Below are 25,765 nucleotides of genomic sequence, written 5' to 3'. Positions count from 1 at the left end.
GGCAAATCTTGAAGGTTCATGCTATAATTTTCTTTTCGACATTTTCACTTAAGTCTCTTACTATTTTTGGCTGTGATTAACCCATTCAGAAATATCTACACAGCTTCCAAACATTAACATCATAAAAGGTAATATTTTAGACCTGAATGATTTTCAGATTAATCATGTGCAGGTAGTTTTTCAATGAATTTGGTGCGTGTGGGACATGCTGTTTGCAAAATCTCAGTAAATGTGGACTCGGCTGGGTTTGGTCAGATTCCAGTCATGGCACCTGGATAAAAACTCTCAATCACTTAAATCATCCACCAGTCAAAAGTCTGCAGCACTCTTTCCACTCATAGAATTTAGATAAAAATGTTAACATTGCTAATATAGAAAGACAAAGATTAGAAAGAAGTTGAGACTGATCCAATGTACCCTGCAGCAGTCCCGTCAAAGAGGACCGTTTGGAGTTTGGAGTCTAGACTGACCATCGAAACAGCTGATACACCTGGACATGTGATAAATCCATGCCTTGTAGTTTGCAGGAGGTGATTCACAGTTTGTGGCCCTCCAATACATGATCTTATCTGTTCAGCATCTCCAATTCCTACAAAGTGTATCAGAGGAACTAAGCCCTCAGCACCATCCCTTCACTGGTTTCACTTCCTTGAAATCAAACCATATCTTACCATATCAAAAGCCAGATTATTTTTTTTTTCTGCGCAGACCAGTTGTCTGAAAATGTTGGGCTTGAGCCCAGGTGCTGGTTTCTTTTGGTAATGTTTTTCATAAAACTCAAAAGTTTTTGTGAGTGAATTGGGAAATTCCTGATAAGTGGTGCCTGATAACAAATCTGCCTCCTCCAGTCTTTCATCCCCTCTGTTTTTGTGCTGCTCTGGCAAGTTCATCCTCTCAGTCCCAACAGTACAAAAAGGATGACAAACATACTGTTTATATGCCGGTGACTCCCATCTACACCGGAGTTTAGTCAAGCGTTAATTTTTGCAGTTGATCTGAAGAGCGAGTCCAGTGAAGTTCCACATGTCAGGCAGAATCTTATGTCTCTGACAGACGGTTGACAGGGGCTTCTACTGACTCCATCATCCTGTACTTCTCCTCTAGAAGAGGCTCGTTGCCCTGCAGATGGATGAGAGGCTTGGAGTGCAGCCCCACTCTGCTCTCCTGGTTCCTCTTGTTGTAGATGTTGACCCTATGCTCCAGCTCAGGGCTGGTTTTGGTGGAACCTGTCGGGCTGGGCGGTTTAAGGTTGACAGGGTCCAGGCCCTTCTGGGTGAGACAGGAGTTCTCGGTCAGAGAGGAGAGCAGCTCCTGCATCACAGCGCTGGGGCTCCCTCGCGGCTGAGTGCCCAGGGCTAGAGGGCTGCTGTAGGGTGGAGGGTAGCAGCGTTGGTCGCTGTAATCTGTGGAGGTGGAGGCCTCCCGCACCGTGGAGCTGCAATCTGTGGTGGAGCCCAGCGTGTGGCTGCTGATGCTGTGCTGGCGGGCGCTGAAGCTGCTGCGGGACACCGTGGTGGTGGAGGCTTCGCTGACCGAGCTGCCCGTGCGCTGCAAGCGACTGGACGGCACTGCGTCTGCACTCACCAGAGAGGGGGGAAGCTGGCTGGGGTTGTTTGGCAGGTGCACGTCTATGGCTGCTGTGGTGATGACACGTGCAGGGTCTGGGATCCCCATATCTACGAGAACAACACATAATGTACAGGGCCGTGAACTATTGTGGGGCTACATGGCTGTGGAAAAGAGTGAAGCAGGATCGTGTAGATGCTCACCGCTGCTTGGCTCACTGTAGTACTGGCTGATGTAGTTGTTCATGTCGTCTTGACCGTGGTGATCTGATACGGATAAAAAGGGTCACTTAATGCAATTTGTCTCAGACACAATAAAAGTGAATCCGGTGTGGATTTAGAAGTTAATCCTAGGTAGGGTTTCAGTCCAATGTGTCACTTTTTAAATTATTTATAATCTATACAACTTGGTTCTAGTTAGATAATAGAAAGCAGCAACATTACTTTAATCCTTTAATTTTGCATTTATTTAATAAATGGCTTATAACACAATATACTGTAGTTTTGAGATATGTGTTAAATAATAACTATCTCCTCCATTGGCCACCCGTACGTGTAGGCTGATGTATAAACAGATAATGAATGATAATATAGTAAAACATGGTTGTAATAATATAAAATGAAAAGTGATAATTGCTGACAAATACTATACATTAAAAAACTTTTAATGTCTTACATCTGCTTACAACTTCATTGTAGAGTGCTATAAACCATGCATTACATGTTTGTATACTGCTTACAAATGCTAAATAGGGGGACTTAATGTAAAATGTTACCATAGAAAGTTCATGGTACCTAAGTATAGGGATATATTATTGAGATTTGATTCAAAGTGCTTGTTTTGTCTGACCAACAGTCCATAACCAGAATGTATTAATTTTACAATCATATAAAGCAGAAAATATATTATATTACAGAAGGTAAATTGAGAAAGTTTCTATTTTTGTTTGATAAATAACTAAATAATGTTGATTTATGAATAGATCAATCAACTTGCATTGATAAGCAACACTTCCCATACATCCAACATCAATTTAAGGGTTTCTTTTAAGTGCTATCCAAGGTCCCACAGGAATGTTAGATGGCTTATATTCATTTATGTTTGGTTTCACATATTCATTTTATGACCGTCCCAAGAGGGCCCACATTGTTCAGCCTTTACTGGGACAGGGACCATCTCCAGATGATCAATACCACATGAGTATATGAGAAGCAGCCCTAGTTAAAAGGATGTCTGACTAGAAACACCGTAGCTCAGATATATGGCAGGTTGCACTATAATTTATAGCTTTGATAAAGGAAAAGCTTTAGTATTTTGAGCCCTGACATCACCTGCACTGACAGTGCTTTGTTAGTGCTTTTGCTAAGTCCTGTAAGTTATGACCTGTCACTGTATGAAAGGTTTATGGTCCATCGAGGTGTGGCACCAGAATTTTGATGTGGATTGTGAGACGAATGTTTTTGAAAGGAGGACACCAATTATTGATAGACTGTCCTACCCTCCAGCATGGAGCTTCAGAGCCAGGGGTTGTTTTATTTGTACTATTTCCACAGACAAGTGCTTATGTTTTCTTTCAAGAACCATAAAGGTATCTGAATGTGGACTAGCCTGCTTAGGATGAGGAATCATTTTTCATTTAATCTTCCAAACACAACCACAGAATTTAAACCTGCAACCTTCCAACATAAGCCAACTTCTCTAACATTTCAGCCATCTCTTACTGTGAAAGGCTCAAGGCACTGAGGGAGTATCTGCATTTAACCATCCACTTTGTGGACATGCTGTACCATAGAAGCACAGCCTGGACCCCCCCAACCCCCCCTTGTGTGCACAGAGGTCTTTGCCTGTAATACAATGAAGTTGGGTGTTCCAGACAGTTACCTGCAGGTCCCCCGGGCTCTCTAGCTTTAGCTGGCCCATGATGGTCAGAGGCCCCAGGGGCCAGTCCGTCCACCTCCTGGAAACTGCTGCTCTGTTTACCCCACATGTGATGGATCTGCATGGCTGCTTCACGCTCTGCTACCAGATCCAAGTCCTGCTGGGCCAGGTGGGCCCTCAGCTGCCGGATTTCAAACTGAAAGGACAGAGGGACAAATCGGATAACTGGAGAAAACTCTTCAAAGTAAAAACACGCTGAATTTTAAGACTGTTTAACACAAACAACATACTGTATGTTTTACTCGCTCATATTTCATCCACTTTTGTCCAAGCATTTTATTTATTTTCTTATGTTGCTGCATTGCTTGCATCATAGTTAACCTTCCATACAAATACAGTACAGGGAGCTTATGCCAAACTGCACATTTCCAACTTCTCTAACAGTTGCAGTATAACTCTTGGGCATACAGTAGACACTCCTCTGGGCCGACATCTGAGAAATATAGAGCACTCAGTGGATGCACTCGCAGTTACACTTATTCTTAAGCTCACTAATATGACTTACAAACAATATTAGAACTATTATTATTAAATTATGAAGTAGTCAAGAGATTGCTTGGAGATAATGCACAGTGCTGGCTATCTGATATCCACAAGAGTTCTGTGAAAGTATTATCTAGTGATAATGTGGGATCAATTTTGTATGCATCTTTTATGTCTTTTTGAGTACAATGTTTTGTTCTTGCATAGCGCTTTGCTTCCCTCTGCTGGTTACATTGAGCTATAAATTGTAGACTGTAAGTAGGTAAGAGATGGGAGTGAGATGAGAAGACATACTGCCTGTTCCTGGCAGATCTGGGTGAGACGGTCAAGTTGCTCCTCCCTCACCGCCTTGGCCTTCTCATACTGTTGGATCTCCAGCTCCATCTCCACCTTCACTTGCAGCACAAAGGCTAAAACAATAGGGCATATTATAGATAGTTTTCCTACAAAAAAACATGTAATCTTATGTCTGCTGATCTTAATTTCAGCTAAACACTACATTGACTTCATTAATTCATTCCCCCTACCAAAGTGGATCTTGTAGATAGTGTATTATTGCGCACATTGTTTCAAAATATCAAACTCAACCACTGTTTTGTTTAGATAAAAGTGTGCGTATATTCTCCACGTTCACTGGCACACAAAGGACTACGATACTGTACACAAGGTGGGTACAAAAATAACAGCACAATGGATGCTGTAAACGATGCTACCCTTGTGAGATTTCAGTGATGTTCAGTTTTTGTTGAGGTTGTGTCAGAAAAGGTGCTCATTTTATGGTAAGCTTTTAGCCATTAGTTTGTGGTGGTGTAGTTTTATACATACTGTACTATATTCAAAAACCACAAGGGGGAGCAACACTGTTAAACAAAACCGGAAAAATAAAATACTCCGTATGCACATATATGATGAAACAATTTGCATGTAGCAGCTGTTGTTTGAGCTTTAAACCACAGGTTCATTAGGACAGATGATGTCCTACGTCATGACAAAAGACTAACAAATGTAGAAGAATCAACCTCAAGATCGAATGTAGCCGATACCGCAGAGAGCACACTGCAGAATCTATCTCTGTGACCTGACAGTAAAGGACAGGATGCAGAGGACATCAGCCCCCAGCCCCTCCCAGGCTCACCATCAATGATCCTCTTGATCCTCCAGATGCGCAGTGTGATGATGAGACCGATAGCGTCCCAGGGGCTGCTGGGGCCGTTGGCCACTGTGGAGGCCACCATGGGGGCCACAGAAAGGACGATGACAGCTCCATCAAACACCTGAGAAAAACACACACACACACACACACACACACACACACACACACACAAACAGCTACTGTGTTGTCTGTAGCTTTCACAGTGGTATGACATTGAGGGAATGACACTGCAGTGAAAGGGGCCCCAAGGAACAGGCCTAATGGGACCCATGGGAGCTTACCTCTACTTTGTTCTCTATGTAATCCCATATCCCCAACACCACGATCCTGAACACCGTCTGAGACAGACAGAAGGACAGAGATGGACACAGTGAGGAGGTTACACACTGATTGAGATGGGAGAAAACAATGACAGCTAAACAGAGTGAGACTGGATGATTGGAGGCTGACCACACTGGGTAGTAATTTCCATTATTACACAGCCAATAATAAACCCAACCCAGTAAATGGCATTTGCAGTTGCGATTCACATTTCTTTCATCCCTCCACTGGTAACTTATCAATGACATCATATTCATAAACAATCAAGGCAGTGTGATAGGATTTCCTCTAAACAATTAGATACAGCGCAATTAGCTCCTTCTGCTGATGCAGCAGGGACTGCAGAGAGCAAACAACTCTCCCTTTGTCTGTGTTCCTCTTCTGTCATCCCCTAGCCCCCATCCTTAGGCTATTTCAGAAATTCAAGGTTGCACTGGAGCAGAAACCTGCCTCCCTGCTGTTGCTACTCCTTCAACGTATTACTTGGGGGGGTTGCTTTTATTGATAAGTAAAACTCCAGCTATAAAAAAGTTAGCAATGCGGTGGTCAAGTATAGGGAACTAAGACAAATGTAGCCGGCTGTAAAGAAAATGGTAATCAATACAGCACACCTGAGGCCTCAAAATTATTTAAAACTAGCAGCACAAAAAGCTCTATCTGCATCTTAAAGTGTTTGTGCTGCGGATCAATTGAATAACCCGAGAGGGACCGACTGTGCCAGCTTTAACAACAGCAGTTACACACGCTGTTTTTTTCCCCAGAGTACTGATAGATCTTTGTTGTGTGATTTCATAGTCACTTATGTTAAGAACACTTTTAATGGAGCTGTACACAAGTCCAACCCTACTAATCAGAATCTAATCAAGCTGTGACAGAGGACACAGGGCGTTTCATGGTGTTGTTAGTATTGTAACGGAGATCTATCGGTGTACTTCACTGGCTACACATACTGCACAACATAGCATTAATCAACAGCCCGCTGCATCAGCTGTAAGTGAGACTGCTTTTGTGTTGAGCAAGAAAAAGATGGAGACTCACCTCAGTGAAGAACACAGAGAGAATCGCCAGGCTGATCCAATGGATGATGCTGGCAAACTGGAATGCATTATTAACTGTAGGAATAAAACAGAATAACTGATTATTTTTTAAAAGACAGTTTCTGTGACATGAAGTTGTAAAAATGTATTTTTTTTGTTTTGGCTGTTATCTGCTGTGTAACATTGACACGGTGCAGTAAAGTGGTATGAGCACATTCATGTACACATACATAAAAGCACAGACAGAGATGAAAGCAACATCATAAATGTGAATTCAACACAAGTGTACATACATGTGTCTGTATCTTCCTGTTTATTCATCAGGCTAATTGTAAACAGCCTGCAACAGCACTCGGCTGTCAGCTGATGCATTTCTCTTCACGCGCCACCTCTCCCTCCCATCTGTCTTTGTTTGCTGTGTTCAGTGATCTGTCTATCAGTCCATTCATCTTCCTCAAGTCCTCCCCATACTCATCCACCAGCCAACTCTGTATTGCCTGATTTCTTTGTCCGCTAATCTCCCTTCATGCATTTGTCTTACTTTTCCTTTGTCTGCCCCGTCTAGTCAGTCAGTCAGTCCCAGGGGAATAGTAAAGACTTAAGTGCATTTGGATACTGCCAGAGTGATATCTCCGTCACGTGTGTTCTTCACTCAGCCCTGTGACATCAAACAGGTATGACCCCTGACCTTCCACTTATGATAAATGAAGATGTCTCCACCATGCCAGATGATGTAGATGAAGTTGATACCGAGGTGACATGGGTATTTTGATCACTTGACATTTTGTGTTAACTGTGGAATAATAATAGAAGGATTATATTCCCCAGACCATGATTGATCAGACCCTCAGGTCCCAGGATAGGTTATTAGTGACACAGAGTAATTATACAGTAGTACAGCATGGCAGAACTGATTCTTTTTTTTTTTTTTAAATGTTTCCCTCCCTTCAAAGAAATCTCACAGTCCAATTATTTAATCAATCCTAGCAACCGTTATGCCTAAACTCAATAGTTTGATGATCAAAAACAGTCAATTTGCTTAAATGTAGGCGTGACCACCCCCCAAAAAAGGTTCAAGTTATATATTAAATATATATTTAGTATAATTATAATAAATTAAAACATTTTTGATGATGATCCCTTAAATTTACAAAGAATTGGGACCCCAATGCCAAATTTTGCAGTTGATAAATTAACTTCTAAGTTTTTGGTAGCAAAAAAAATGTATCTCAAAAAGTATTTATTGGCTACCATATGTACCTAAATACTGATATATCTACAAAAAGCTTATATTGGATGATATATTGGCCTGGCTAATTTCTTGGTCTATGGCTCTAGTAAGTATACTATATATTATTGTATACTATGGTGTTGACTTTCTATGTTGCTATCATTTGCTCATGTTCAATCCAACACTGTTAATTGTGTAAGTTGGTAAGAGCTTTTATCTGCGTTATATCGTCAGGTGCCTATCCTTAATTAAAGAAACACCTTCACCTACAACAGATGTTTGTCACACTGTGAGAAAATGGTTTTATATGTTTCTTTTTTTCATTCTTTGCTTCATAGCTTTATGACCACCTCTATTTATATATCTTTTGCCAGATTCCATTCCAGGCCGAGTCCATGCATCGACCTAATGCCTTTGTATCGCAATTCACAAGTAAACAATTGTGCTGAGCAGTCCACTTTTCTCCCTCTCCAAGAAAGCTAATGCAAGCCAGGACCATAAACAATGAGTGTAACAAACCGCCACCCCAGTATCATGTCCTCAAACATCCACATCCTTATTATTATGATAATCTCAGGTGACGTCTCACTGTCTTGGTTTCTACCACTCACACTGCAACAGCTTGGTGTCTATGAGTAGCTCCAGCGTCAGCAGCACAACCACCAGAATGACACAGGCCACCAGGAAACAGTTGAAGCCCGCCGACAGCAGACAGACCTGCCACAGTGCTGCCCTTCGCCCACAGCATGGCTTCAGCCAGTTCGACCTGACCGGGGAGAGGGGGAGAAAAGGCAGTCAGAAGAGCTAAAGGGGAGAAAGATAAATGGTGGGTCTTGTTGCGTTTTTAATATAAAATGTAGCACTAGTACAGAATCCAGATCTGACAGGCAGCAAGCAAGGTCAAATCAATAAAACATAAGAAACATCAAGATACACAAATTGTGAGGTGTATTCAACCTTGACTTTGCTCCGTTTTCTATCAGTCAACATTCTTCTAAATATTTTTCAGCAGAGGGCACTTATCTGCATACAAATTCAGAGCATGCATGCTGAAATTAATTTACACTCTTAAATTCGATGTGAAGCATAAATATATGGTTTGCTGGCACTGAGATGATATATAAATATGAAGTGATTCTGTTCATGAATTCATGTGTCATTACTCCCCCACCCCCCACCCCCTTTCCTAATCTCCTGATAAAACCCTTTATTCTGGCCTTTTCTGCAACCTTCCTCTTCCCATTAAAGCTCTTCTTTTGTGCATCATCAAGCAGTGCAGTCTACTTACTATAACAGCCATTGGTTTGTGTTGGCCTATTTTTGGAAACAGATTACATGACGTCTGTTGTAATCCACATTCAAGCATTAAAGAATTTTCTTTTTGTCTAATCAGAACATGCTTGTGTATGGAGCACTAATAGATAGATCTATAGAGGAGGTGATACCCAACTCAGTCTTATACTCTATATTTGTTTAGACATATTACACATCTATAACCTTACAGTCAATTAAGTGCGGTTCTGGTAAGATTAGAGTCTCTCTGGGTTTAATTCCCCTCCCGGCTGTTCCACTGGGTGAGAGGACAGGTCTCTGGGTGAAAAACTAGTTGACTTACTGGCTGAATGCCCAGCTGGGCGACTGTTATGCTAACAACCAGGCTGATAGTTAGCTCACTGGCTCTGGACGACAGACTAGCTAACTGGCTGGCTGACTGCATGATGTAGCTCTGCAGGCGTGACAGTGGGGCTGCATGTGCACCATCTGGAGGGTGCAGTTACACCTGTCTGGCTGGTTGTTGAGAGAACATCAGAGTTAAGGAATGAGGGAGAAACTTGGGTTAGTGACAGCTAAAATTCTTGATCCTAGAATCTGTCATTCCTATACTGGTTAAGCAGATACTGCTTTATACACATTCCTCCACATTGCTAATGTATTTTCCATTAGTTTGAAGTGTCCCGGTGTCCCTTGTGTGCTTGCTCCTTGTCCAGGTACATTGTGTCTGAAGATATGAGTGTCAGACCTGCCTTAAATCCATCCCTACTCTCCCCATTTAGGTTCCACCAATCAGAGACTGTGACTGACTGACACTCCTGCGGATTCATGGTCAATAAATAATGACAAATCTCCAAGAGGTACACCAGGCTTTCCCTTCCTGTCACAGCTCTGCATTCCACGCACACGCTACTCAGATGTACAGAAAAGGAAGATGTTTGGGGGTTGCTGTCCTTTCTCTGAGGCAACACTGAGAAAGGCAGTATGTTTCCATGAACATAGCAGCTATCCATTGTCACCTGTCCCCCATAGGAGGAAAGCTACGAGCAATGTCTGTCAGAGGACAAAAGAGGATGCAATTTATTCTACTCTCCTCTTGGTTTAGCTCAGAATGAAGGAGGCAAACACTGAGAGAGGAAACGGTGGTGCAGCCGGTTCAAAGGCATTGGGACTCATCCAAAAGTGAACTGGAGAGAGAGCCAGGGAGGAAGGAGGGGGAGTTGGAGAAGGAAAAATGAGAAAGAAAGAACAGAGAAAGATGCAGATTGAGTTAAAGGATAATTCCGGTCTATTATAACTCTGGTTTTATTGGGCCAAAATTACAACAGTACTAAACTATGTTAAATGCTAGGATTTGTAAACGTAACAATATTATTTGAAGAAGCTAAACTTATTTTAAAGTAGGGCTGCAACCAATGATTATTTTCTAAATTAACTGATCAATTGTTTAGTCTATAAATTCTCAGAAAATAGCGAAACTGTTACGCAGCAGCACAAGTATCAGTCCTAATGAGGGTTTTTGTTCTTGTTCAATTGTATTTGTAGGGTCTGTATGTTCTAAATATTAAAAAACACAATAAAAAATGTATCTTAAAAAAAAAAGAAAATAGCAAAACTGTTGATATGTTTATAGTTTTATCCAAAACCCAAAGATGTTTCCTTTACTAAGATATGAGACAAAGATAAGTAGCAAATCCTGATATTTTAGAAATAAATGACAAACAATAAATTATCAAAATAGTTGCTGATGATTGTTGTGTCCATTGACTGACCGACTAGTCGTTTGACCTAGCCTAGAAATCTAGACCCTAGCGGCAGCAAATTTTATTTGCAGCCAGTGGCGTCTAGCCACTCTCTGTTAATTGCGAGTTGGAAAAACCAAACTCTAGTCAGGCCAATCACATCGAGTATAGAGTCGGTGGGCGGGCTTATGGCTGCTGCTGCTGGGAACAGTAGTCTTCTGGAAGACTTGGAGTTCAAAGATCAAAGAACGGCACAGAAATCTTTCTTAAAAAAGGAATGTGTTCGGAGTTTTGTCGACCGGATACGGCAAAAGTTTAATCTATCAACTAGTTTCGCCTTCTTTGTTGCTCTGCCTGGTTGTAGCGCTATCCTGCAGAGGGAATTTGAAAGACAACCGTTTATCCTGCCCCTCGGATTGAGCCCTGCCAATGGTGTGTTCCCAGACTCAACATCTTGATGTGGGTCTGGCTTGTCAGGCTACGTTTGACCTCTATATGGAAGAGAAAGGTGTCTACTTTAAAAATCCATCACTATTACTTAATGACTATCTGGTGCAACTGTGACCAACTGTACTTGTACAATGAGGGGTTATCATTGACATTTTGGGCACGCTTACTTCTGGTTTGAACTCCAAAAAAAGTTGGCTTGTCTGATGGTCTCTCATTTCTTGGCCCATTGGACTGCATTTTGTAACAATGTCCCCATGTTCCCTGGTTTTGGCAATGATGTTGGTGAATAGAAATCTTGGCCAAAACTATAAAAAATAATGCTGAACTATAATAAAGTTCTCCTATGAGGTTAAAAAGTGAGAGGGAATTCTAGTAATCGGTGTCATTTTGCAGTTGCAGCTGAGCCTCCGGTGTAGCACAGCTACACATCGCCTCCATCCTTCACCAAGGTCAACAGAGAGGCTGAGCTCGGCCACGTTGTGTCAGTGCTCTCCCAGAGGCTAACCGGTGCACTCAGCCCTCTGCGGCAACCCTCACTAATGCCAACATATTAGGAGCTCAACACCTGGGGTGACAAAGAGGTTGTGGATGGTAATGTAAAGTATCATTAGCAGATACCATGGAGACTTTCCCCAGCACCGATTTGTTCCCATGGAACAATGTCAAACTCCATCTGCCAGTGGAGGAGAGCCAAGAAAAAGAAACATTTACCTAATGATACGCCTAACACACAGTCACCGGACATTTTTGGACCATTAGTTAAAAGACGGAATGAGCAGCACACACTCCAAGAGACACCTCACTTACCCTCAGGACTGAAAAGCCAGGCAGAAAAGCTATTCATTTAATAAACCTGTAAAGAAAAACCCTGGAAGCAGAGTAAATGGCAGTGATGGATTACTCAAAGTTTAGAAACTTAATTTTAGGAAAATCACTTTAAACCTGAAGTATTTATGAGGAAGTGAGTCTGCTTTAGTGGTGGAGCAAGGCAAGTAAGGAAATCACACACACACACACACACACACACACACACACACACACACACACACACACACACACACACACACACACACCAAGTTAAGAAAATTGTGTGGAGGAAATGAAAGATGCAGGGTGGCATGTGCTGTGGACAGGTTCATAAAGACATCAGGCCAGCAGCTGCAGTACTGAGGGAAGATCGAAGTGCGCCCGACAGCAGCGCACAGCGAGGGAATTAGATCATGAGACCGATCAATAGTGGCCTCAGATGGAAGTGAAGGCATGCTGTACATGACACCGGCTGAAGCGGCCCTCGCAGTAGGATGGCCAGACAGGACAGAGCTGACAATGATGTCAGGCAGAGTGTCTGGTATCTCTGTTGGGGCCCATTCACACAAACAGGACAGAAGTAACACTCACTGAGGTGAGAGTTAAGAGATGGCGTGATAGAGAAGGGAAGGGCTGCAAAGGAAAAATTCATTCAGAAAGAAGAAGTCTGAAAGACTCTATCAACTCGTCTAAGGTATTGATTGTAATACACACACACACACACACACACACACAGTCAAAAAAAGGAAAGCCTAAAATAGTGTCGCTCTGAACGCCTCTAAATAATTGATTGGAACTCTTGATTAATGTGTTGATTGCACATTTACAACAGAGCAACTTTGCTTGGTGAAAAACTCCAGCACATGAAGGTACAGACCTGTGGCAGCTGCCACACTATTACAATTTGCTTCCAGAACGATTAATCATGAGTTTAAAAAAACAAAACAATTCATGACACAACAAGATTCAGATTACTGTGCCTGGTGGCCATTTATTTATTTAAGAAAACCGACTAATGATGCTTTTTTTTTTTTTTTTTTTTAAAGATGTAAATTATTTTTAGGTATTATTATTATTATTATTATTATTTATTTTTATTAATTTGTCACTTAAGTACGGGAGATCCTAAATCCTACATTTTTTAAAGTACTTTGTTCATTTTATAGATTATTTTGACAAGCTATGTTTTTTCTCCAAGTGGCAGACACCTGAACAATGAATCTCTCTGACTGTTAGGGAGAAACACGTGAACACAGGAAAAGCTTTTGAATTGAATGTATCCTCTTCAATGGTGGAAGGGGCAATGTCAGATACTACTGACTACTGCAGCATTTTAAAATAATACTATTTGACTCAGGTTTTTTGTCTCCTCTCAATTACTCTCTCTGTACTGATAACTATTTAGCCCCTTGTTTCCTACAGTATAAACTTCAACCAAGTCACGTCAATCTGCTGAACTCAGCAGACTCGAGCAGGTTTGGGCAGGGCAAAATGGACCACAACTGAGCGCCTGAAGGCTACAGAACATTAGAGGTTGGAGAACTTCATTCCATTCAGGCTGTTCAAACTCTCTATGTTACACCTGTTCCTTAACTTACTTTATACACTTGAAGAAGCATTTAATTTATTCCCCGATACATGCATTTCTTTTCACTCGAGAGCTTCTGTTTCCTGAAAAAGCACAGGTGGGGCATCCTGTAGTGGAAGTTTCCTTTGCAGCAGGGGTAAAGTTTTGAGAGTTTAGTAAAGTGAAACAAATAAGACAGTAGGAGACTAAACCAAGTTAGGTTTTTGTACTTTATTAAAAATATATATTTGCAAATATAGGAGCAACATGATTTCACAAAAGGCACAGCGGCCCAGTGTGGAGTCAGTCCCTCAAATGAGTGAACAAGAACACTAGGCTTATATGCATCTTCAGAGTGACAGCACACACGCATTTGGCTTATTATGCTGCTACAATTTTTACAGCCAATCTGATACACATGAAGACAATCAGGAAAAACACAAGAGACATCTCGGAGCCATCTCACCTCCTTCTCCCTGTATGACTTTCACCCCCCCCCCTCCCAGTTAAATCTTAACTGGCATGGGAAAACTAGAGATAGTTTTAGGGTGACATTGTAGCCCCTATCTGTTCAGACAAACAGTGCTCACATTATGTTCCAGACTGGATGTCTCACAAAGTTAGAATCAAAATCTACATGTGGGAAATGAGATAAACTCTTTCAGCATTTGTGAGAGAATTAAAGTAGAAATAAAACATAAAAATATAAGGAATTATGCTTAAATGCAATTTCGCCATTAAATCTGAATGTACCTGGTAAGTGTCTACGGTCCACAAGCAACTATAATCTGTCCCAGCCACGCTCGCGTCTAAAGTCAAGAGGGGACCGTGCCTTCGCTGTTGTTGGTCCTAGGCTGTGGAATAGCCTCCCCGTCTCCTTGAGATCGCTGTCCTCTTTATATGAGTTTAAACTCAAACTAAAGTTTTATCTCTTGGAGCGTGCATTTCTCTAAATTCTTATTTTTATTTTCTTATGTTTTCTGCTGTATGAAGGATGTTTTATTCTTTTATCTTTCCTGACTCTTGTCATGTGAAGCACAGCAGTCAACTTCTGTTGTGTTTACTTGTGCTGTATAAAAATAATTGAAATGAATACAATCCGCCTAGATTGCTTAAAAATCAAGACAAATGCCAGGATAAAAACAGTCTAAATCCTTTCCTGTGTAACGACTGCTGGGTCATCAGTGTTAAAACAAGCAAAGAAGCTCTGAGAGAGGGAAACCAGCTAAGCAATAAATATGCTGAATAAAGTGAAGTTATCATAGGTAATCAATTGTACATTTTTCTTCCATGTCTCATCACTATTAATCTCTTACAGTCTCACCCGTGGGGAATTAGCAAACACTTCTGTGGTAAATTGACAAAATGAAAAGGCCTAATTGATTACAGATGCCAATAAATAAAGTTTAGGCTTCAGCATTCCCTCTGAGTAACAACTATTTTGTTTTATCTTCTTAAGAAAATGTAGCTTGCTTTCCAGTAAAACTCTTTCACTGGTTTCCAAGTGCGAACAGCCACCATCTCTCCACATCTTACACCATGGTACAACCTAGCAGAGAGGACTCGGAGCTGATCTTTGCCAGAGAAATGGGCCACAGATACTAAGCAAATGGAGATGGATGTGGCTCCATGTGCAGAGCAGCAGACAGGCTGTCCCTGATAAATGGGTTTTCACCAGGACACTTGATCTTTCTCGCTCTCAGCCTAAAAAGCAATCTCACACTTTGCATGTCTGTGAATATTAACAAACCCTCAAACCCTGCACTCAAATGTCATCTATTGTGTCGCACATGGTGCCAGGCAAGAGAGCCAATTTGATGAAGAGGACTTTTCCTCTGTGTGTTTGAAATAGAGTCGGGGAGGAGGATAAATCGTGCTCTCTTTTCAGACATCCATCAACACAGAACAGGTATAGTATGGATGTGTTTCCAAATCCCCATGAAATATTGCTGCTGCCAAACTTCACACTAGACCCTGGTAAGGTTGGTCAGTGCTATTGTACAGTCTAGAATTTTTTTTATAATGATTCCATTCCATTCCATATTAATTCATTTTAGTGACAAGAGAACTTCATTTCATTGGGGATGTCTGAGCACTGTTAAGTAATGTAATCGCTCCAGGCTGGCCTGGGCTCACTTAAGCTTATCTAACATCCAACATTTCACCCAACACTGTATCAGCTTTCAACTGTGGCTGTCACCATACAACGTGGCACAGGGTTAATCCCACACTACTGTCCAACATGGACAGATATGACATTCATCAAATGGAGCCATTTCCATGTGATCTGCAGCCGGCAGCTTTGTGAATGAAAGTGTGGAGGAGGGTCATCCTCCTTCCAACCTTCTCTTTATCTCCTCCGCCTCCCCTCTTCTCGAGTCAAAGTGGCAGGTTGACCCATAGGAACCGTCTGTCATTGCTGTGGTGCCACACTATCAATGGCATATGCTGCTGCTGCTGTGGGCAGCAGGCTGATCTGGGGATGATAACCTAGGACAAGTGCAGACTGGGTCCAGGCAGGGAGATGCTCTCTAGGAGCCTGAGCTCCTCCCAGTCTGCAGGTCATGATGACAGGTCAGAATTAAGGTGGATACAAAATCTCAACATACTACCTTTTGTTCAGACTCGTAAAATGTACAGTGTATATAGAAAGAAAAATACACAGCTTCATCGTTATTGAAGTGCTCTGAGCATGCTGTGATCTATGAAATATTCTGAAATGACTATAGAAGGAAGGTATTTAACCAAATTTGGAAATAAGTAAAGAACCAAAATATTTTAAGTCAGATTGTTTATGATTTGCGCACACAAACAGCAGTCACTTATTACACACGTCTATCATGTTGGTGACAATTGAATCAAATATCGAAACTTGACAAAGCATTCAGCTCATAAAAAAAAAATTATATTCTGTAGTTTCCAAAAATATTATCCACTATTTAAAAGGCAGACATTTTTAAATAATACAAATGAGACAATAATTAAGTGACCAAAGGTGGATGTGAAATGACACCACCCTCATCTTGGACTTCCCAGCAAGTTCTGGAGAAGATGATACTGCCAAAATCTATTAATATTTCTATCCAGCTCACCACCGCACAGAATCTGGAAAGACTGCGTGTGCCCCTTGTAGTCCGCAAGAACATCCACCTCCTACATAATCGCCCACGTCTCCTGATAAAGAGCCACGAGGAGCTGCAATGCAAGACTAAATGCACATCTCTGGTGTGTATACTTTTGCTTTGCTTTTTTTTTTACAACCATATGTAACAAAACAAAACCAAGGCTTCACCATGAAAGATTTAGTAATGATCCCTTCCTTTTTACATCTCTGACCATTGATATAAAGCTGTTCCTTTGACCTTCACGCTTTTCCTTGCACCATGTCAAGATCCAAACCAAATCACTGACCAGAGATCAATATAAACTTTACAAACCGAACAGCAGTCCTGTTTATGATCAAATTTAAATCATAAGGGACCTGCGTATATATCTACTGGATAGAGTCACAAAATGACAACTAAGATATAAAACATCTCAGGAATTCTTGCAGCATACAACACATCCAGCCTTTGTGTCACAAAGGCATTTTTTTTAAGAGCGCTTCCAAAAGAAATATATGTGTGTATGAAACTGTGATGACAGGTATGTCTTGAAATGCCTGTGAATCAGGAATTTCAATCTAAAAAGCTCATTGGACATGCTGTAGCACTTGCATGGGTGTCAGATTGCACACTGTTTTCACTAGTCTGCTAAATAGTTTCAAGCTTCCTGGACTCTGAGGAGGGCGTTTCTCTTTAAAAAATGTAGGGCATTTTAGGCCTTTATTTTTATAGGACAGCTGAAGACATGAAAGCGGAGAGAGAGGGAGAATGACATGCAGAAAAGGGCTGAAGGTCGGAAACGATATGGGCGTGCGCTCTACCAGGTGAGCTACCCAGGCGCCCTGGAGGGCATTTCTCTGATCGGAATGAGTGCCGTCTTACTTTTCATGATAAAGAATATTCACATTGTTGACTTGATAAATCCCTCAGACACATGTCTTGACACTGAATTATTTTCCACTGCGCAATGCCAAATCCCAGAGGACCAGGGTATCATATGGTACCATGTGAGAATGCCCACTGTGATGATAATTTTGCTGGGCTGCCAGATCCTGCCCTCTGCTGTGGCATTGCTGTGTGTGTGTTTTCTGTCCCTTTTGTGAGCAAGACAAAGTGAGAAAGCTAAGAGGTACGAGAAGAGAGTGGGTGTTTGGGACAGGACCCATCTGTTCCTGCACTCCGTCCCACAGAGCCATCAGCCCGGACCGGGCCAGACCAGGCAAAGTCCAGCCGGACATGGTCAGCTGACACACCAGGGCTTGGATGGCAAAATGCCAGATGCTCTAATTAAGCTTATGCTTTTTGTCAACTTTCTTTGTATGGATTCCAGCATCGCAGCATGCCAAAGGGTTGTGAGTCACGCTTCATGAGTGGAGAGCCATGGACACTTGCTACAGGCCTGCTTTAGCAGGGGTGTGTCCTGTCCTGAGAGTACTGAGCCTGAAGCATGGCGATATGGAGATAAGAAAACAACACAAACCCTGGACAAGCAGGCCTCTTGGACAGAAACAGTCCTGCCACAGGGCTCTGACATTTCAGGAAAGCTATGTTGCTAACAACACTCTTTGTTTTCTGCCAGAAATCGACATTATGAACAAGAAGGCTGTCTGGTAGCGAGGAATTGCTGTGTCATTGAGCTGAAATGAACACATCAGTGGAGACATTGTCCTTTTAACATGGTGACACTAATGCATTCATCGCCAAATATCCTTGACTCCTGGACTCTAATATAAAATGAGGGGTGATTCAAAACGCCAGGTGTAATTACTATGTGCAATAATGAGCAATGGAAAGAGTGACGGCAGAGCTTTTTTCTCTGCCAGGGTAGATTATAGATTGTAGTAATTGCAATTCTGCCTTAATTATGGATGTAGCACTTCTTCTGCAACAAGCAGAAACAAAGTCTCCGACATCATATTCTAGTATCTTCCTAACTGTGATGGCAAACATCAGGAACATCAATCAATATTTAATTACATTTTGGGCTCTTTAGTATATACATTAATTATAGAAAGATTTTATTGATAACCATGCTACTAATTTGTTTCCAGGACCCTCAAAATGTTTGATGTTTGATATGCTTCAAATGATGAAAGTGTTCAGCTTCATGATCTTTTTCTACACGACCACACTCAAGTTCCTGTTTAAGGCTAGCCAAACCACTCACGACTTCTTACTAATAACATAATCATCTCTGGAGATTTTTTTACTGACTGTGGTCAAACTATAAAGCAACAACAGAAAGTCAAGGGTAGTGTCAGAGTGGGTTTGTGGGACGTACCCCTCTCTGTTGTCCTCTTCGTCAGGGTTTGAGATGAGCTGGGATCCAGCGAGGGATATGTCTAGGGCGGCCAAAGGCAAGTCTCTGTAGGTTAAGCTGACCAGCTGGACAGGGGCTACGCACTGGTTGTCCTCCTCCACCTGCTGGGAGATTACCTCTAGCTCTGAGGCTCCGGCCTTGGGAGGAGCACTATGTTACACACACACACACACACACACACACACACACACACACACACACACACACACACACACACACACACACACACACACACACACACACACACACACACACACATTAGAGTCAGAGGATGGATGTGTGTCATGCACGGGTGGTTTGGCATGTTTTACCATATTATATTGTAGCTATAATATGTATCTGCATGTTGTCACCCTGTAGTGGTGTTGAGTCTTCAGCAAAGACAGTGCAGTGCAAGGTTGTATGGAAGTGTGCTGTTTATTTGAATTAGTCAATGAATGAATCTACTTGGGAAATGCTCCGGGTAGCAGAGTGTGATAGTGGGACTACGCTTAATTTTGATGAATGAAAACAAAAATTGTGCGAAATTTCTATATAGTGTTTTCTGGCACCCTCAACAAGGACACATTTACCTGGCAAGTGATGACAAGTTGATCTACATTTCTCATTAGCAGAGTATGCAGTGAAGCAAGTCTCAAACCACAGTAAATACATGCACAGCTTGAACAACAAATCCTGTATACTTTACATTCTTACAGGCTACTTTCCAAAGCATTCATTGATGTTTAGCATGAATTCCCAGGCAGCCATTGGTTTCCATTCATCACTATAGACTGAAACTTGAAACTTGTTTGAGATAAGTAATCTATTACATACAGTGAACAATGTGGTGCATTTGCCCAGTTGACAGCAGTTACCATTTTGAAAACTCTCCCTGTTGGTGCACTCAAGGATGCTCCAACACCTGATATTTCAGAATTGGTTGCCAACCGAACAGACATTATTCTTTTTACTATATTTATTCTCCAGCATTTGAATTTATGAAAACATAGCTCATGAGTGGCCACAGAATGCTCAAAACTGCATTACCATTTAATAACATGACTGTGTGCACTGATGGTTTTAAGTTTCTACTCAATAGAATAATGAAATTAATGAAAACCAATGGCTGCTTGAAATCAACATAACAACCTATGCTATACTGTGCTGTAGGCTATAGTTTGCATGGGTGAAAACATGCCAAACTAGCAGTATCATCCCACAACAAAACAATATATTTTTTTCAAAATGGGATACCTGACATTGGAGGGCACAAGAAAAGCTTGTTTCAGCTTTGTTTTTCACATTTTGATTCATCCACTCTATTTTCTCTGTGAGGTTAGCTATATTTGGCCAAACCAGACAAAGTGTCAATTTATTTGCCATTGAGGTCTTGAAACTTGAATGCGTAGGGAGGGCTGTGATCCTTTGAGCTCAGCCAATAGCGGACAAGGAGAAGTCACCCTGGAACAGGAGTCTCACACGGCTTGGCAGCCGTCCCAGTGCAGCCAGTGTGGAGACATCAATAACTCCAGTGCTTAACAGTGGAGGAAGGCATTGATTACAAGACAGAGAGAACAAAGGCCATTGGCTTGGTGAATTCTACAACCTCTGTGCTGGAGGTGAAACAGAGTGGGAGGAGACAGTTAGTAGAAGATCACTGTGCAGACCACCTGGCTGTTAAATTTTAATGTATGCCGGCCTGGAAAGGAAACTAGGTCTTTCTTTTTCCTGACTTACTTCTTGACTAATAGCTGTTTAATGGACTCCCTTGAAAGGATATTTTGTTATTCTCACAATAAAACAAGAATCATCTGAACTATATTGTCTTAATATGGCACAATAGGGCTGTGGAACACAACCTCTTATTTAGTGTCCTCACTACATAAAATGCCTTGCCCTTCCCCTTCCTTTAAATATCTGATCCTTTGGTTATGCATGTCCTGCTAGATGTGTTGTTTAGCTCGAGGGTCAAACGCCCATATATTAAGATGCTCATCACAAAACACAACTGCACATCCCAGTATTTTCTGTGGACTTGGCACCTCTGACCAACCGCAACAAAGACGCTAATCAGTCATGACAGACACAAACTGTTTAGTGCATCAAAATCACATTTCCCAGACAATCCCAGCGTAGGCCAGGAGCCATTATGTGCGAGCCCAGTGGAGTGGCTGGTTGCCATCCTGGGGATGGAGTGGAGGCTTCACATCTGAACACCCTGCTCTCTTCAACAATGCAGGAAAGGACAGCCAGTAGCATGCTAAAGGCTGGGATCTTTTCAAAGGCATGTGATATTAGCAAACGCCATAAGAAAGAAAAAAGGTTAACAAAGAGCATGCTTGGCTGAGGGGGAAATCTCGCACCCATACAGAGTAAGAGTTTAGGCTTATCATGAAGACCAAAAGGGGCAAAAAGCATCTACACTAGCTAATGTTACTAAATGCTGGTCTGTTTCTGTTTTACATGGTTACAGCCACGTCTTAAGGCTGTCATTACACTAACATGCTTGATTATATTATTATGCAAAAGACTAAAATAAACCTGGTTATAGTTTAACTTGTCCTGAATTTTTATTCAGTACAGTTATCATAGTAATTATACTGTTACTACGCAAAAAGAGCAATTTAAACTGGTAATCCTAATTCAATGCATCGGTCAAAAATATTATACCTTTTTAGGAATATGTAGTATGTGTTAATATTAATTTGTGTTTTAGAGAGTACTTTAGTTTTAAAACCTGATTTGTGTATTGAAGGAGGTCTATTTCCTCCTTGTGTGTAATTATTCCCAACATCACTGTAAGTCATCATGCAGTGATCAATACATATATATACTGTATATATACACACATATATACATAATAGGGTACTCTGATCTCTCGTTTCTCAATGAAGTAACTCCTCTCATTTGCCCTACCCTTTTCAGTTACAATAAGGTATAACCGTATAACACCTGCCATTCAGAGACACTCCCCAGTAACTTGGAAATACATAGAAGAACACTTTTTTACTTGGACATTTTCAATAAGAACATCTTCTTGGCAAAACTCAGTGATTCCATAGATCTGGAGTTTAAATGAATCTCACTTGTAATCTATTCTAGCCTCAGTTTTCTGCAGCCTACTGTGAGAAAGGTACTCAAATACCACTGAAGTCCAATACTGCTGAACTCAACAGAAAGTAAAACTAAATCATATCTTTTTACTCTGAATACTAACACCAGCGCACATAAAGGAGGTTCCAATGGTGACATAGGATACATCAGGAGGGAATAATGTTAACTTCCAGGGCTGTAGCTGGGGGCTGTGTTAACAGTCAGTCGAGAGTGAGTCTGTTCATATTAATATGTATATGACAAGACTTTAATCAGTGTTTAGTGAATCTGTTTTTTTAAATTCAGGACATATAACTGTCTCGTGGTTGTGTTTAAGTTATATTATTTGTATTTTACTTCATATTTTTTGTTATTTGGTTAAACAGACTCTTACACAGGTCTAATAAGATTGAGATGACTGACATCTGCACCCAACTTTTCTCTGTATTATATTTGCAGATAATAGTCTTAGGGGATAAGAGGCAGTTGTGGCTGAGTGCACTTTACTTCAAATTCCCCACAATGGCTGTAAAACTGTAGCTAGCATGACCTACAGCACAGCCACTCAACCTTCAGCACTCAGGTGTGACTATGCAGCAGCTGTACAAACTTTCCATGGATAAATAACTGTTAATAAAGTCAAACATTGACAACAGCTTATGGTCATTATAATACAATGCATTTCAGCACAGGACAACAACAACAACAACGATCAAACAGAGTATAATATAGCTATTCTATCAAGGTGATAAGGGGTGAGATTCCTGCCTGTCACATTATATCTTAAATCACCTATTCTGAGCAATACATTCTCTGCTCCTGTCACTTCAGTGGATTTTAAAGTGCTGCCTCAGCATGAACTGGTGGTTTGCAGAGGGCATCGGTATCATTGTTATTCTGAGTGCTCACTGCCACGGTATTTCTGGCCAGCTGCCTACAACCCAGCCGCTCTGTCTTACCCAATAAGTTTGTATATGGACACTTGGCTACTCCTCGGTGCACAGCAATTCACTGCCCTGATATCATCAGGAAAGCGGGACCAATGTGCCAAATCACTTAAATGGGCACCGTCCAGATTTCCCAGCAGCAGCAGCCCTGACACAAGCTCCTGACACAATGGTACATTTGTAAGATCAGATCTTTTAGGCAATGTCTGCTCTTTCAAAGGTCCAAGGGGGGAAATTACAGCAGTTCACAATTCCACTGCATCAAGAAGGATTGAATGTGTTTTGTTGGTCTTTGGAGTCTTCCTTTTAACTGTTAATAGAGAAAATGCTTCAGCTGTTGTTTTATGTCCATTTCACTTCAATTAACAGGCAGAGAAGGTGAAGCCTGAAACATTAAGATTTACTCTGCAGACATCCTAACAGCAGTAAACAAGTAAACAACAATAACTATGTTGGATTTGGACACACAGTAACACTTTAAAGGGTAAGTCAGTCATTATTCTAAGAAGAATGCCTTTATTTATCCCGCGAGGGGAAATTCACATTTTCACTCTGTTAGTACAGTTGCACACACATTAAACACAGGCCTGAATTACAAACACACAGCGCTGTGGCGTAAGGTCTAGCTATGTGAGACTACCTGAGGATTAATACACATTTGATGCGCTAGTGAGTATTTACTGCTAAACTCAAAATAAACTAGAGCGGCCAGGTTCATCATGACGGAGGAACATGTCATCCTAAACCATTAATGTGTTTTTAATAGTTTTTGGATGCAACAATTGAGGTCTATGGCACAGACGAATAAGAATAAATTACAATTGATCAGGTTTGGGCTACACAGACAATATTTGTTAGTAGGAACAATTAATTGTTGGTTTTGGTCTTTTTATGGGATTTGTTGATAATAAGAAAAAAATAGAATATTGCCAGACCTATTCTTTAAACGATTTAATTTAGTAATTGAATGTATTATCTTAAAGAAGGATCTGTTTCTATGTTTTGAAAAGGAATATTTTATATTCGGATTATTTTTGGGGGCTTTTTCCCTTTATTAGACAGTGACAGTTGATAGACAGGAAATGTGGGCGAGAGATGGGGGATGACACGCAGCAAAGGGCCGCAGGTCGGACTCGAACCTGGGCCGTTGCAAAGGACTCAGCCTACATGGGGCGCACGCTCTAACTGGGTGAGCTAGAGATCGCCCCGGGAATATTTTAATATTTCATTAAATCACTAAATTATACTTGATAAATTGATGTTTTTAGAAAAGTCCACTGCATAATACATACACACTATAGAGTCACATTATACCCTTTATATTGAACTATTTACTGGAAATGTAGTGCATAGTATCAAGAGTCTCTTATTAGACTAGAAACATAAACATAGACACAGTTGCTTACAGTAGCAGTGACCTGCTATTCAACTGACTTTATTCTAGTGTTTGGGGAGATGGCTTCATTATGGAGAGAAATTAAGAGCACATGACACTGAAGTTTGTTACAGTAAATGTTAGCTGACCCGTTTTAAAGCCAGTGGGCTCCTCGGGGTGTGTGGTGTTCACTTTGTGTGCGAATAAGAATTTTGCTTCATACTGGCCAAACAGGAAGAGCACTACCTAATCAGTGTTTCTGTATCTTTTGTGTTAAATATTATGCTTTTAAAGCTGTGTAATTTTCGCTTTGCACTCTTTTTTGAATGTAAACTTAAGACTTCGACAGAAAGATGTAAAATTGTTTTATGTGAAATATGTGAGCTAAATCCCTTTGAATATGTCTTATTTAAGGATCTAATAATTTCCCCATTCCACCTCCCACTGTTTCCACGGCAGAGATGCCACAGGGCTACAGAGAAAGAAAGAGGGAGAGAGAGTGTGCACGGACGAGAGAAGGGGGATTTATAGCAGCATCAAGTCAAGAGAGCAGGGGTGAAAATAACTCCAAAGACCTTTCTCTGCATGGGAGTTTCCCATCTGTCACATCACAGAGAGTCACTGGCATTCGGCAGCATTAAATCATGCCTTTGTACTACTAACCAGTGAACACATTCTCTATATTATCCGGTTACAGATGTTTTGCACCAACATTCTCCTTCAAATGGATTCAAACATCAACTGCACTAATCTGCTGGTCTGAGGCCCGGACAGAGATCTCTACTGGTTAGAAGCAGCATCCTGTGCCTTTAACCAGAAGATGCAGCTGACTGAACCCATTTTGCATTTACCCTTCACTCCACTCTACTCCACTCCACCTCCTTCCACTCCACTCCATTCCCCCTGCTTCCTCTTTTCCCTTCTCTTAGCCCCAACTCTGGCTGTAATCAGAATGCAGGAGCTGTCTGGAGGACCACACACAGAGTAATTATTAATAAGAGAAGATGACAAGTGAACATCCCTCCTGAATGCTAAGAGATGCCAGCGGAGACTGTATATGGTCGGTTGCTCTCTCATCTGAGATGAGGCCAGGCTCCACTTTCCCGCTGATCCCTGTTCAAAGTCATTCGCAGGAGGGGCATGAGAATATGCAGGTCCCATTCTGCTAATCATATCCTACCACGCTGAGATGCCCTTTGCATAAGACTGCGTGTTCATCAATAGAGATTTAAGATTTCACACTCTCTCAGACATGGTTTCAAACAAGGCACTGGCGGGTGTTATACTTACTGGGGGTTGCTCATGTTGAGGTCTTGTTGCTGCAAATAGACGTCCACACTAAATGAACCCGAGTGTGAAATGTGATTTCACCACTGC

General features: G+C 41.4%; 1 protein-coding gene across 1 annotated transcript; it reads right to left on the bottom strand.

The window, feature by feature from the left end:
* Positions 1–730: 730 nt before the first annotated feature.
* Positions 731–25,765, bottom strand: tmem266 (transmembrane protein 266). Its single transcript, XM_028586200.1, has 10 exons — positions 25,679–25,765; positions 18,953–19,141; positions 8,341–8,495; positions 6,500–6,573; positions 5,422–5,478; positions 5,123–5,261; positions 4,282–4,397; positions 3,448–3,640; positions 1,770–1,832; positions 731–1,676 (listed from the first exon to the last, which is right to left on the bottom strand). Exons 1-10 carry the CDS (start codon positions 25,690–25,692, stop codon positions 1,039–1,041), a joined length of 1,638 nt encoding a protein of 545 aa, XP_028442001.1. The 5' UTR covers positions 25,693–25,765; the 3' UTR covers positions 731–1,038.

Source organism: Perca flavescens, chromosome 8 (assembly GCF_004354835.1).
Source record: "Perca flavescens isolate YP-PL-M2 chromosome 8, PFLA_1.0, whole genome shotgun sequence".
In the NCBI taxonomy this organism is placed as follows: Eukaryota; Metazoa; Chordata; class Actinopteri; order Perciformes; family Percidae; genus Perca; species Perca flavescens.
Note: the sequence above shows the minus strand (reverse complement) of the source record. Positions and strands in the feature narration are given on the sequence as shown.